We start from the raw sequence: 14,613 nt of genomic DNA on the forward strand, positions 1-14,613 counted from the left end.
ACGTACATGTTTTGTCATGACCTCATCATCGTAATGAGTGTAAATGTTTTGTCATGATTTCATCGTACATGTTTTGTCGAAACTTCTTCGTAAATGTTTTGTCATGATTTCATCGTAAATGTTTTTGTCAAACATGAACGTCAATGGTTTCGTTATGGTTTCATCGTATATGTTTTGTCAAACATGAACGTACATGTTTCGTCAAACTTAAACGTAAATGTTTTTGTCAAACATGAACGTCAATGGTTTCGTTATGGTTTCTTCATCGTAATGAGCGTAAATGATCCAAAAATATATTTTAGGTGAAGAGGTGAGATCTCACCTCTTTTCTCACCTCATTGAATTTTCATGATTTCTTCATCGTAATGAGCGTATATGCTTTGTCATGATTTCATCGTAAATGATTTGCCAAACATGAACGTAAATGATTTGTCAAAACTTCATCGTATATGCTTTGTCAAGACTTCTTCATCGTAATGAACGTATATGCTTTGTCAAACATGAACGTAAATGATTTGTCGAAACTTCATCGTATATGTTTTGTCATGACTTCTTCGTATATGTTTTGTCAAGACTTCTTCATCGTAATGAACGTATATGCTTTGTCAAACATGAGCGTAAATGATTTGTCGAAACTTCATCGTATATGCTTTGTCAAAACTTCATCGTACATGTTTTGTCGAAACTTCATCGTAATGAACGTATATGTTTTGTCATGATTTCTTCGTTTATGTTTTGTCATGATTTCATCGTAATGAGCGTATATGCTTTGTCATGATTTCATCGTATATGTTTTGTCATGATTTCTTCGTATATGCTTTGTCATGACTTCTTCATCGTAATGAACGTATATGTTTTGTCATGACTTCTTCATCGTAATGAACGTATATGCTTTGTCAAACATGAGCGTAAATGATTTGTCGAAACTTCATCGTATATGCTTTGTCAAACATGAACGTAAATGATTTGTCGAAACTTCTTCATCGTAATGAGTGTACATGTTTTGTCGAAACTTCATCGTATATGCTTTGTCATGATTTCATCGTATATGTTTTGTCATAATTTCATCGTTTATGTTTTGTCAAACATGAACGTAAATGATTTGTCAAAACTTCATCGTATATGTTTTGTCATGACTTCTTCATCGGAATGAGCGTTTATGTTTTGTCATGATTTCATCGTACATGTTTTGTCATGACTTCTTCATCGTAATGAGCGTATATGCTTTGTCATGATTTCATCGTAATGAGTGTAAATGATTTGTCGAAACTTCATCGTAAATGTTTTGTCAAGACTTCTTCATCGTAATGAGTGTAAATCAGACAAAAATAATGTTTAGGTGAAGAGGTGAGATCTAACACCTTTTCTAACATGTTTTCTAACATGGAGGATTTCATTAGATATACACATTATTTGGTGAAAGTATCCTAAAAATATTTGATGGACTTTAACTAAAATAATGTTTAGGGAAGAATGTTTATATCAGATGAAACAGTAAAGTATTATATCTATTAAATCGTCTATGATGTAATTTGTGTATAGAATGAAATGAAGGAAGAATGTGTATATCTAATGAAATCCTCCATGTTAGAAAACATGTTAGAAAAGGTGTTAGATCTCACCTCTTCACCTAAACATTATTTTTGTCTGATTTACACTCATTACGATGAAGAAGTCTTGACAAAACATTTACGATGAAGTTTCGACAAATCATTTACACTCATTACGATGAAATCATGACAAAGCATATACGCTCATTACGATGAAGAAGTCATGACAAAACATGTACGATGAAATCATGACAAAACATAAACGCTCATTCCGATGAAGAAGTCATGACAAAACATATACGATGAAGTTTTGACAAATCATTTACGTTCATGTTTGACAAAACATAAACGATGAAATTATGACAAAACATATACGATGAAATCATGACAAAGCATATACGATGAAGTTTCGACAAAACATGTACACTCATTACGATGAAGAAGTTTCGACAAATCATTTACGTTCATGTTTGACAAAGCATATACGATGAAGTTTCGACAAATCATTTACGCTCATGTTTGACAAAGCATATACGTTCATTACGATGAAGAAGTCATGACAAAACATATACGTTCATTACGATGAAGAAGTCATGACAAAGCATATACGAAGAAATCATGACAAAACATATACGATGAAATCATGACAAAGCATATACGCTCATTACGATGAAATCATGACAAAACATAAACGAAGAAATCATGACAAAACATATACGTTCATTACGATGAAGTTTCGACAAAACATGTACGATGAAGTTTTGACAAAGCATATACGATGAAGTTTCGACAAATCATTTACGCTCATGTTTGACAAAGCATATACGTTCATTACGATGAAGAAGTCTTGACAAAACATATACGAAGAAGTCATGACAAAACATATACGATGAAGTTTCGACAAATCATTTACGTTCATGTTTGACAAAGCATATACGTTCATTACGATGAAGAAGTCTTGACAAAGCATATACGATGAAGTTTTGACAAATCATTTACGTTCATGTTTGGCAAATCATTTACGATGAAATCATGACAAAGCATATACGCTCATTACGATGAAGAAATCATGAAAATTCAATGAGGTGAGAAAAGAGGTGAGATCTCACCTCTTCACCTAAAATATATTTTTGGATCATTTACGCTCATTACGATGAAGAAACCATAACGAAACCATTGACGTTCATGTTTGACAAAAACATTTACGTTTAAGTTTGACGAAACATGTACGTTCATGTTTGACAAAACATATACGATGAAACCATAACGAAACCATTGACGTTCATGTTTGACAAAAACATTTACGATGAAATCATGACAAAACATTTACGAAGAAGTTTCGACAAAACATGTACGATGAAATCATGACAAAACATTTACACTCATTACGATGATGAGGTCATGACAAAACATGTACGTTCATGTTTGACAAAACATATACGATGAAGAAATCATGAAAATTCAATGAGGTGAGAAAAGAGGTGAGATCTCACCTCTTCACCTAAAATATATTTTTGGGTCATTTACGCTCATTACGATGAAGAAATCATGACAAAACATTTACGCTCATTACGATGAAGAAGTCATGACAAAACATTTACGAAGAAGTCTTGACAAAACATTTACACTCATTACGATGAAGAAGTCTTGACAAAACATTTACGTTTAGTTTCGATGAAGAAGTCTTGACAAAACATTTACACTCATTACGATGAAGAAGTCTTGACAAAACATTTACGAAGAAGTCTTGACAAAACATTTACACTCATTACGATGAAGAAGTCTTGACAAAAACATTTACGTTCATGTTTGACAAAAACATTTACGCTCATGTTTGACAAAACATTTACGCTCATGTTTGACAAAACATTTACGTTTAGTTTCGATGAAGAAGTCTTGACAAAACATTTACACTCATTACGATGAAGAAGTCTTGACAAAACATTTACACTCATTACGATGAAGAAGTCTTGACAAAACATTTACGAAGAAGTCTTGACAAAACATTTACACTCATTACGATGAAGAAGTCTTGACAAAAACATTTACGTTCATGTTTGACAAAAACATTTACGCTCATGTTTGACAAAACATTTACGCTCATGTTTGACAAAACATTTACGTTTAGTTTCGATGAAGAAGTCTTGACAAAACATTTACACTCATTACGATGAAGAAGTCTTGACAAAACATTTACGAAGAAGTCTTGACAAAACATGTACGATGAAGTCTTGACAAAACATTTACACTCATTACGATGAAGAAGTCTTGACAAAACATGTACGTTCATGTTTGACAAAAACATTTACGATTAAATCATGACAAATCATTTACGAAGAAGTCTTGACAAAACATTTACACTCATTACGATGAAGAAGTCTTGACAAAAACATTTACGTTCATGTTTGACAAAAACATTTACGCTCATGTTTGACAAAACATTTACGCTCATGTTCTTTCACTAATGTTAAAAGTTATGTTGTACGAATTTTGAACAGAATTTAGAGCAGTTATGAAACAATGAAGTACTTTTACGCTATTGAAAGGAACTATGAGAGTGAAGTACATGACAGCAATGACAAAAGGAACTAATATCAAACCTAATGAAATCGCTCACGAGGACATAGAGCTTAACAAGTACTTTGTGGAGTATCTTATAAGTGAAGAGTATGTAAGACCTTACTTCATGTTTGACAGCATGAATGAGGATGTTATTTCATGGTTAAAGAATATAAGCAATGTTTTCGGTAAGTACGTCATAGATGACAAAGGTCTTGTTGTATTTTATGAGACAGCAATACGAACACAGGAACTAATGGATATTATGCACTCAACAGCAAAGAAAGGATTTAGTACTATTGGCATGAATGAACATTGCAGGAATGACATATACAACCTATGCTCACGAAAGCCTTACACAAAAGCAATACAAATGATAGAACATAAGTGTCTAAGGTCAGCAAATGAAATCATTACTGTCAGTGGTTATGAAAGAACTGTTAGCAAAGATGAGTGGAAACAGCTATTCATATTAAGGAAGGACGTTGCTGAACTAGTTAAACCTGTTGCACAAACATTGTTTCAGATAAGACCAGCAATGACTAAGAACCCTTTGACCTTAGTCAATGAGACCATAGAGGTTGAAGATAATGACATGAAAGAACTAGGAATGAATGAGAGAAGTTGTGAAGGATGTTTGAGTCAAAAACATGGTTCTTCAGAGCTGTTAAGAAACTTAGTAAAGAACGACAGAAATATTTTATAGAGAAGTATTGCAAAGGATGTGTAAATGAATTGCTTGAAATAGAACTTAGAGACACTTTCACACTAAAGGACTTGAGAAGAAATAAGTACATGAGTGAAGAAGGTATTGACATAGCTAGTGTTATAAATGACTTAAGAAGATGTGTTGTCGTTATTGACGGAGCACGTATGACATATCTAGTGAAAGATTATGATGGAATACGAGACACAACAACACTTGTGTCAGTAGATAGCAAGGAATTCAATAAGCTCATGAAGAGTGTTTATGTAGGACGTATTGAGGAGAAGGATGTGAACGCACTGATGATTTATGAAGCGGGTCAGAACAAGAACTATCTTATGAAGTCAGGCATGAGATTCTTTGACGAAAGAGATGACATTTACAGCTATTTCAGAGGATATGAGTATGAGGTACTGAATGAAGTAGATGAAAGCGTTATTGAAGGATATTTGAAACATGTTCACGATGTCATATGTAATGAGGATGAAGAGCTTTATGAGTATGTTTTGAACTGGTTCGCCTACATCGTTCAAAATCCTTGTGGAAAGACTGGAACAGTACTTTTGTTAATAGGAAAGCAAGGAACTGGTAAGAATGTACTTAGTAATGTTCTATGCGAGCTCATTAGCAAGTACGCCAACAATAATATAACGGCAATAGAGAATGTGGTTGGTAGATTCAATGCTGCTATTGAGAACATGAAGCTCATCGTATGCAATGAACTAAGCTCATGCGATACGTCTAAGGTCATGAACCACGACGCACTAAAGTCAATAGTAACAGAGACTCAGTTGGACTTAAATCAGAAGTGTCAGCCAGTAAGAAAGATAGAGAATGTTTGTAATATCATCATGATATCTAACAACTTCAACTCAGTAAAGATTGACAAAGACGACAGAAGATTTGTTGTCATTGACGTAAGCAGCAGATACAAAGGAAATTACGAATATTTCTCAAATCTCATTGAAAGCTTTAATGAAGAGTTTTATTCAAACTTACTGACGTACTTCATGAAGAAAGATTTAAGTGAATTTGATGTAAGGAAGATACCATTCACCAGGGCTAAACAAGAACTCATCGAAATGAACAAAACACCTTACCAAATGTTTTACGAGGAGTTCTATGAAAAGTTTGTATCCGGATGGAATTGTACAGAGTGCTACAGAAGATATAAAGAATTTGCGAAGGAGAATGAATTCTTTGCATGTAGTTCAAATGTATTTGGTGGCAAGATGAGAGAATTTGTGAAGAGAAGTAGAAAGCGAGACGGTTCTGCAAGAAGTTATATTTACGAAGCAAGTATGATATTAGAAGGTCGTGGAAAGAAAGAAACAGTGAATTATGAGGAAGTGCTTGAAAAATTCATGGAGTACATGGGAAGCAATATAACATACAACAAAGACATATACAGTGAGTTTAAGTACTACTGTGAACAGCATGAGATTGAAGTAATGAGTAAAGGAGACTTTGAAACGCTTATGAAAGACAGTAAGGAGGTCATTCATGAACAATGATGAAATAGTTCATGAGAACAGTGAGGAGGTCATACATGAGAACAGTGATGAAATAGTTCATGAGAACAGTGAGGAGGTCATACATGAGAACAGTGATGAAATAGTTCATGAGAACAGTGAGGAGGTCATACATGAGAACAGTGATGAAATAGTTCATGAGAACAGTGAGGAGGTCATACATGAGAACAGTGATGAAATAGTTCATGATGTCGTTCGTGAAGAAGCCATTGCAACAAAGAATAATATAAAGGATTTCATAGAACTTAACAAGGAGGAGTTTAAAGAAGGCTATGAAGTGAAAAGATGTGAAGAAGATTTCTTGGCGTATTTGAAGAAAAAGAGACTAAAGCCAATGGCTCAAAATAAGTTTCAATCGATGTTTGAAAAGAAACGTTTGAGCTATGGTGGTGTAAGAAGCACATATTACTTTGTTAAGAAGTGAGGACATTTATTTTTGTCGTTAGTGTTGGAGTTTGTGTTTGTTGTTAGTGTTTGTCATTTGTGCTGAAGTTAGTACTTGATGTTAGTGTTGGAGTTTGTGTTTGTTGTTAGTGAGAGAATAAATTAAATCATGAACTTTGCCATGGTCTCTGTCCCTAGTAGTTTTCATTAAGTTCTGGAAATAATGAAAGTCATAAACTTTGCCATGGTCTCTGTCCCTAGTAGTTTTCATTATCTCACAGAGTTAATGAAAGTCATACTTTCTATCAGATGAAGCATGCAGATGAACATAATGAAAGTTAGTGAGTTTGCCACGAGTTATGAATAAAATATTGGCATATTAGATAAGATAGCTGATGAAACAGATGAAGATAAATTAAATCTTGGACTTTGCCACACTCTGTCCCTAGTTCCTCAAAATCCTTGACAACGTTGCTTAGAAATTTTGGTTCAAAACCTCATCTGATTTTAATCTGTTATGCTACCTGTTAAGTTTCGCGAGATTATAAATGTCATGGAGTTATATAAAAAGGAGGGACAGCTAGGGGCACTGGAAGTACTTGTAAGGCTATCTGTTAAGATTGCATGAAATACTAAAAAGTCATGAAATACATTATCGCTGTGCTAGCTTCACCTTAGAGTAAAATGTCAAATAAAGTCACTGAAGCAATGAAACAAAAGTTTTTGGTAGAATACCTTAAATCAGGAACTATTCCAGAAGGTTTTTACGTTCATACTATGAAGGATGGTAGAGTTCAGTTTAGAAAGATAAAGCAACCATTAGATAAAGAAGGTATATTAAGGAAGATTAAACTTCATGAGGCAACATTGCTAAACTTAAGAAGAAGTTAGAAGAGTTGGAGAAAGGAAGAGAGTTATAAAGCAATGAATTCAAGTGGGTGAAAAAACAGGTGAAAAAAGAGGTGAGATCTCACCACTTCACCTAAATTTAAATGGATGTTTTCATACGTGTGAGGGTGGTGATATCATTAATTTTTAAGTTTATTTTATTATTTTACTGAAAATTTTTATTTGGATGTAAATGACAGAACAAAAGCAACTCATTCGAATTCCACAGTATAACAAACATACATTTAAACATTTATTCTTCCTTCCTGAGCATAACATGTTCTTTCAAATACATCCGAGACCAGTTGACTTTTCATTGACTGTTTATAAAGATAGAAATAGTTATATCATTAAACCATACGATGACGAAGGTAAGTTATGTAAATTGTACGTTAAGAAGTTAGAGAAAGTTTATGGCTTCAAGTATGACTACAATAGGGTTAACACTGATGATGAAGATATTGAGGAAAATTTATGAGAACATTAGTGAAGTTGTTAGTGAGAACGATAGTGATAACGTTTATTTTTACATTAGTGAGTTCGTTAGTGAAGTGAAGTGGGTGGTGGTTTTGTAAATATTTAAGGTTAAGTTAGTGTTGTCGTTTGTGTTGTAAAATATACGTTAACGGTTTTGTAAAGTGTCAAATTCACAAGTATTGGGTAAGGTGGAACGCAGTGCCACCATAACCAAGACTTGTATACTAACTAATATATTGAGGGTATAGAGTTTGTGAGATGTCATTGGACAGAGTTGTATGAAAAATATAAAGACAAGGAAAATGTTTTCTTTATAGTGGACCCGCCGTTCTATAACACATGGGATTTTCAATACCAAGTAGACTGGACTTTGAGAGACTCTTTAGAAACTTTAGACGTTTTACATAACCATCCATGCTTTTACTTTACATCCGATAAAAGTGGTTTGGAAACCGTTATGAGATGGCTAGAAGATATAAACGACTATGAGTTTATATATGACAAGATAGAATATGAGAGAGGTCCTATAAACTGGAGAAAGTGTCATAACAAAGAAATTTTATTAGTAAGTAAATGTGGTTTGAAATAGGACTACTTGTTTTAGGTTTTTTCCATTGTGTCATTTATTTATTTGACGTGGCAGAAAAGTACAGAGAATATGAAGATGAACCAATGCCTGCAAATGTTCAGTATATGTACTCGTAAGAGATATTTTTATCTAATATTAAATGGACGCACAGAACTTAGCGAATGCACAGCAACCTGGACAACCAAACCCAGAGAATATTCCAAATGAAGTTAGAATACAAACTGCAATGGCAAACTATGGTCAAGTGCCAACAGATGTACAAATGCAAACTGCCATGTCAAATGACGCTGCGTTAGGTTTGCCACCATGGTATGCAAATATGAGATGGAAAGAGTTTTTATACAAACCCTGAAGTGGGATATAAAAACTTTATGCAGATGACGCGAACACAGGAGTTGACCCAGAATATGTTTTCTACCAGAGGAGAAACAGAATGTATGAGCTCCAGTTAAAGAATGCTATGGAACTCAACAGGAAACGTAAGAGACTAGGCGGACATTAGATTTTTACATATAGTAAATGGGTTTCTTCAGTAAGATAGGAAACTTCTTTCGAAATGTTGGAAGAGGTATATGGAATGGAATAAAAACCGTAGGAAGAGGAATTTGGAACGGAGTCAAAAATATTGGTAAAAGAGTAGGTCAGTTTGTTGTATTATACCTAAAGACCCTGAACCAGAAGAACAAGCTCCTGTTATACAACAGCCTGAACCTGCACCACAGTCTAGTTGGCAACCAAATCCAACACCTCAACCGTATTAAAAAGTTATATTTTTACCGTTCGATAGTAGTTGTATATGAAACTAAGTTCTAAGTAAAACGCATGGTATAATGGAATTATTCTTTTTCTTCCATCTGTAGTAAACCATACTTGAAAGTCTGAAATACTTCCACTTGGTGGTTCGTATAACTTTGTAGGTTTTTTCGTAAAAGTCATTTGCCAAGCATAAAAAAGAGTTTTGGGCGCCAGAAAATGAAGCATGAACAATAATAGCATCTTGGTCGAAAATATTTTCATATGTTCCATTAGGGTTTTCGACTTCATAAAAGTCTGGGTGTACTGGATATGCTGCAGGCTGATTTAACATCCTCATAAATCTATACCATGCCAAGTTGTTATATTTTGTAGAAATATAAACGTTTTCTCCAAGGTCTTCTATTCTATTGATTTTAACAGTTGCATTTTTCCTGTCATAAATAATATCGAGATGGTACTCTCCCTCGTCAATGTTATACTGGTTTGCATATTCGATATAGATATTGTTTATTTTTCTTGAAAAGCTTGAAGAGTTGTTTCTAAGTTTACAAGCAAACTAACTTGTAAAAGTTTTCCCTGTTCAAATTTCTCATACATACGTTTTTCTTTGTTATAGTATCGAACTTCAAAACCGACCGTAAATGGGAAACCATGTATGGCTTCTGAAATGAACTTCATTCTACGAAAGCCAATAGCTTTTGTGACAGATGGGTCTCTTAGCCATCTTAATGGGTAGTCAAAACGATAGCCTTCATGCTTTACGGTCTCTGTCTCAAACTTTTGACCGACATTAGTAAAAAGTTCATCTAATGGTTTAGTTGTAGCAACTCTTGAATTTTCTTTTTCTATTGGAAGCATATTTTATCTAGAATAAAAATGTCGAAAGATATTGCTTCCATGAGAGAAATACAACACAACCGACAACTCATTATGCAAGCTCTAAATAAGAACACAACAAACTTTTCAAACTATTCTAAGATATCTGAGTCATTGAAAGAAGGAAACTTAAAACTGACATTAAACCCTTTAACAGATGAGTTTCTATTTCAAGACAAGAAGAACAATACTGTCTGTATAAATCCAACAAAAGGAACTTTAAACGAGAAACCTATAAATGAACTTCTTTTGAAAGCAGATGTTGACAACAAAGCTGACAAAGAATATGTAGACGATGCAATAGCAAAAGAAGAAGAAAGAGCTAACAATGCTTATGCAAAAAGAACATACTCATCCTGAACTAGCAGACAAAACATATGTTGACAATAAAATGTCAAGTGAAGTGACGAGAGCTGAAAACGAATATTCTAAAAAGACTCATACACATTCTATATCTGAAATAACAGACTTAAACGTTAGCCTTGAAAAGAAAGCGGATAAGGAATATGTGGCTAGTAAGTTAGAGAAGAAAGCAGATAAGGAATATGTGGATGAAAAAGATAATGAAATTAAAGAAAGGGCTGAATGGTATCATGAATGGACATCGAAGATTTTAAAAACTAAAGCTGATACAGGATGGGTTTCAGGATGTTTAGACCTTAAAGCAGATAAAACTTATGTTAACGATGAGTTAGAGAAGAAAGCAGACAAGAACCATACACATGATTTCTTCACAACTGTTGCTATAGAAAGTATTGAAGGAACGGTTGAAGGAACTGGTGGGGATGCATTATATTGTAAACCTCCTAACTTTCCACAAGGTTTAACATCGGATGACGACATAACGACGATGAGAAACATTAGATGTAAAGATGTTTATGTCATGAAGGATGAACATAATATTAAATTCACTGCTCAAGATTTATATGACAAGAAAGCAGACAAAACAGAGCTTCAAACATTAAGACAGAAATACTTCAAAAATTATATCCTATAGGCTCTATTTATACGTCAATGAACTCTACCAGACCAGAAGTAGTACTTGGTTTTGGAACTTGGACTCAAATAGTCGACAGGTTTTTGTATTGTGCAAACTCTTCAAAGGAAACAGGTGGAAGTAAAACGATTTCAGGTGAAAATTTACCTGCACACAGTCACTACATAGATTTAAGTACATCTCAAGCAGGTTGGCATAAGCATAGATATTGGGATTGGTCAGCAATGACAAAAGGTAAAGGATATGATGTTAAAGACAACGTTAAGTTTGCTATAAATTGTTACTGGAGTAACACTGAGGGAGGAGGAAACCATACACATCACGTTTCAGGATATACGCAAACAACGGGACAAAGTAAAGAATACATGCCACTTTACATGACAGTTTACGCATGGTATAGAAATGCTTAGTCGTCATTTTCAACTTCTTTAGCATATTCGTCAGGAGTTGTCTTATATTTGTTAGGAACTGTTTTGAAAGTATACCACCTTGAACTTTGACAAGTTTGAAACGAGGTCTGGCAATAGTAGTTTTATCTTCTGCTTGCAGTCTGTACATTTTGCCATGTTTGCCTAAAACTTCATAATATTCTCTTGTATACTTTCTTCTATTTTTACGAACACGAATGTGAGTACCTGTCGGGTTCCCATTGTTGTCATAGTCAATAGTATTTTCATATGGGTCGCGTTTAGGTATTTCTATTTTTACTTTGTCACCTTTCTGAAGTTTGAAGCCGGCATTCTTTCTTGTTTGTCTCTTTTGACTAAATTATTAAATATATAGTCTTTCTCTAAGTCAGGGTTGTTTTTCATTTCTTCGGGGGAGTGGTTTCCAAACCTTTTGTTTACGGTTATTGTAAATATTTAAAACTTGTCTCATCTTTGCCTGGGAGAAGTGTCTATACTTGTCGTCATATGACATTTCATTTCTTCACCACCTTGTGGTTGGTTTAAGTCTCTTAACATTTTTATACAACCGTCAATGACACCAAGAGCAGAATGGTTTTGGTCGACAATGAAATATTGGTTTACATTTTTTGAACGCAGATAGTTTTTTACATCATCTGATTTGAAAGAACTTTCACAGTCAGATGTCAGTTTTGTTGGATGGTATTTGTCAACGAATATTGTCAAAGCAGTTTTTCACATCTAAAATATTTTTTGGACCATAATGGTATGGCTTCACAGTATCTTGTGTTTTGACCGACAAATATTAGCCAGTTATGGTGGTCCATCTGTTCTAACTCTCGGAATGTTTTCCAAGATATCCATAAACCAAGCATTTGGTGTTGAACTAAAGATTTTTATCATGAGTGCTTTCTTTGTCGCTTTAGAAACATAGGGGTCCTTGTTTGGATTCGTCATTTTTTATCCTATAAGAAATTGGTTTATTTGGCGCATTAGCAGGAGTTGCATCCAGATTTTTACCCGCAGTGGGAACAATAGCCAGAGGTGTATTTGGAGTTGGAAGGAAGATTTTGAGTACATTAGGTATACTTAAAGAGAAAGCACAACCTAATTATACAAACTGTACAGAAAGGTTGGGATGTAGCACGAGATGCAACAAATCTTATTCCAAATCCTGAAACAAGAGGAAAAGTTCAAGGATGGATGGACAATGTAGGAAGACAAGCAGGAAACTTTATAACAAAGCAAATGACTACTATAACCAAGCAGGACATATATGGACAAGGTGAAAGATTCTTTAACAGAGGATATAACCATGCACAACAATGGGTAAACAATAACCAACCTCAACCGCCTCAAACGTGGGGAATGTAAAGTTTTTTACTGAGATGAAATGAACAATACAGCATTGAGACAAATGGGTTCAAGATGGATTTGTCGGCTTCCAGCAGTTACACCACGTGTTTGTCAAGTTCTTCCTATACCTCAGGAAGTTTTAGACCGACTTAAAAACAACAACAACCAGTTGAAAACAAACCAAACTAAAATTTTTTACTGAGATGAAATGACCGAAGAAGTTGAAACGGTAGATTTGACACCACAAACAAAAAGTTCAGAACCATTGTCAAAACCTGTCAAAGAACTTACAGATGAAGAGAAAAATTCAATAATAGAAAGTGCCAGGTCTGGAAATACAAACCCTAACTACAAAGTCACTTTTCATAAAAATGGAACGGCAAGTATCTCAAAAAAGAAACAGACTCTCACAAATAAAATATTGAAGTCTGAAGGAGCTTTCGAGACAACAGATGGAAAAGTTTACTTCACTGACCAACAGTTCATTATAGAACATCTCATTGACTTAGAGTCGAAATATTCTAAACTTTACAACAAACACAAAAAGTTGAAAGGAAAACAAAAACAAATGGCATATGATATTTATGAAGATGTTGACGACACAACTGTTCCTGCAAGTGAAGTAAAGTCAGAGAAACCGAAAAGTGACGAAAAACCGATAGAAGAAGAAAAACCAAAAACTGAAGATAAACCAAAACCAAAGTTTAGTTTGGAAACTAAACCAAGTCAACCTTCATTAGCTGGTATGGGTTGGCGTCAAAGACTTATGGCAGCAGGCGGTTATGTAAAGTAAAGAAAAAATATTTTTTATTTTTATAAAAATGCCCCCATATAGAATGGATAGAAATCTGCTAGAATAAAAGCAGAGTTGCAAAGATATGGTTGGAGAGTTTCGAAGAAGTTTAAATATAGGAAGGGAAGACCCATAAAAGTCTATGACAAATTGTCTGGTCTTCGCTACGAAATGGATTTGGAAACAGCACGTGCAAATTATCCAAACAGACTAGAGAGGTTAGAAGAAAACGTCTTATGGACATGCCTTTCGATGTTAGTGAACCTCAAGTTGAAGGACACGACGGCTTTGCCAGATTCTACTGGAAACATGACGAACAATTGCATCCTTTGAGAAGGAAAAAAGGAAAAGGTGAAGACACACATGCTCCCATGGAAAGAACAAGATATGCATATGAAAAGTATCGTGAAGTTAGAAGTCAAATTACATCTGGTCGAACCTTTACAGTAAACTTTGACGAAGGAAAGAACAAAGAAGGCTTCATGGGGTACTTGCTGCCATACAAGACGGAAATAAGAAAGGACACAATCTCAGATTGACCATAACAGATTTGGATGGTCACATTTACTATGCACATGGCAATGAACAAACAGCCGCAAAACTTCTTGACGCTTTCAAGACTACAAAGAGAGAACAAATGGTTGACTCCGACTCAGACATTTTGAATGCAATTGAAGGAATTGCAAGTGTCAAGTTCGAATGGTACCAACCTAACCCTCAAGCAGTCAGACAACATGCTGGAT

General features: G+C 34.4%; 1 protein-coding gene and 2 pseudogenes across 3 annotated transcripts, besides 3 other annotated features; all 3 read left to right on the plus strand.

Annotated features, from left to right (window-relative positions):
- Window positions 1–8,326: part of a mobile genetic element that runs on past the window's edge.
- Window positions 4,414–5,446, plus strand: TVAGG3_0070640 (annotated as a pseudogene). Its single transcript has one exon. A coding segment is annotated over exon 1 (1,033 nt).
- Window positions 7,639–8,326: a terminal%2Cinverted (terminal inverted repeat of Maverick-1C transposon ID:TVAGG3_0070620).
- A 2,424-nt stretch (window positions 8,327–10,750) lies between these two features.
- Window positions 10,751–12,214: a mobile genetic element.
- A 1,071-nt stretch (window positions 12,215–13,285) lies between these two features.
- Window positions 13,286–13,870, plus strand: TVAGG3_0070660 (phage tail repeat-like family; the record flags this gene model as incomplete). The annotated part of the gene is made up of 1 exon (XM_051221687.1): window positions 13,286–13,870. One exon carries the CDS (start codon window positions 13,286–13,288, stop codon window positions 13,868–13,870), a length of 585 nt encoding a protein of 194 aa, XP_051106673.1.
- Window positions 13,871–13,913: 43 nt separating this feature from the next.
- Window positions 13,914–14,510, plus strand: TVAGG3_0070670 (annotated as a pseudogene). Its single transcript has one exon. A coding segment is annotated over exon 1 (597 nt).
- Window positions 14,511–14,613: the final 103 nt, after the last annotated feature.

The sequence above is a fragment of the Trichomonas vaginalis genome, chromosome IV (genome assembly GCF_026262505.1).
Source record: "Trichomonas vaginalis G3 chromosome IV, whole genome shotgun sequence".
Taxonomy (NCBI): Eukaryota; Parabasalia; order Trichomonadida; family Trichomonadidae; genus Trichomonas; species Trichomonas vaginalis.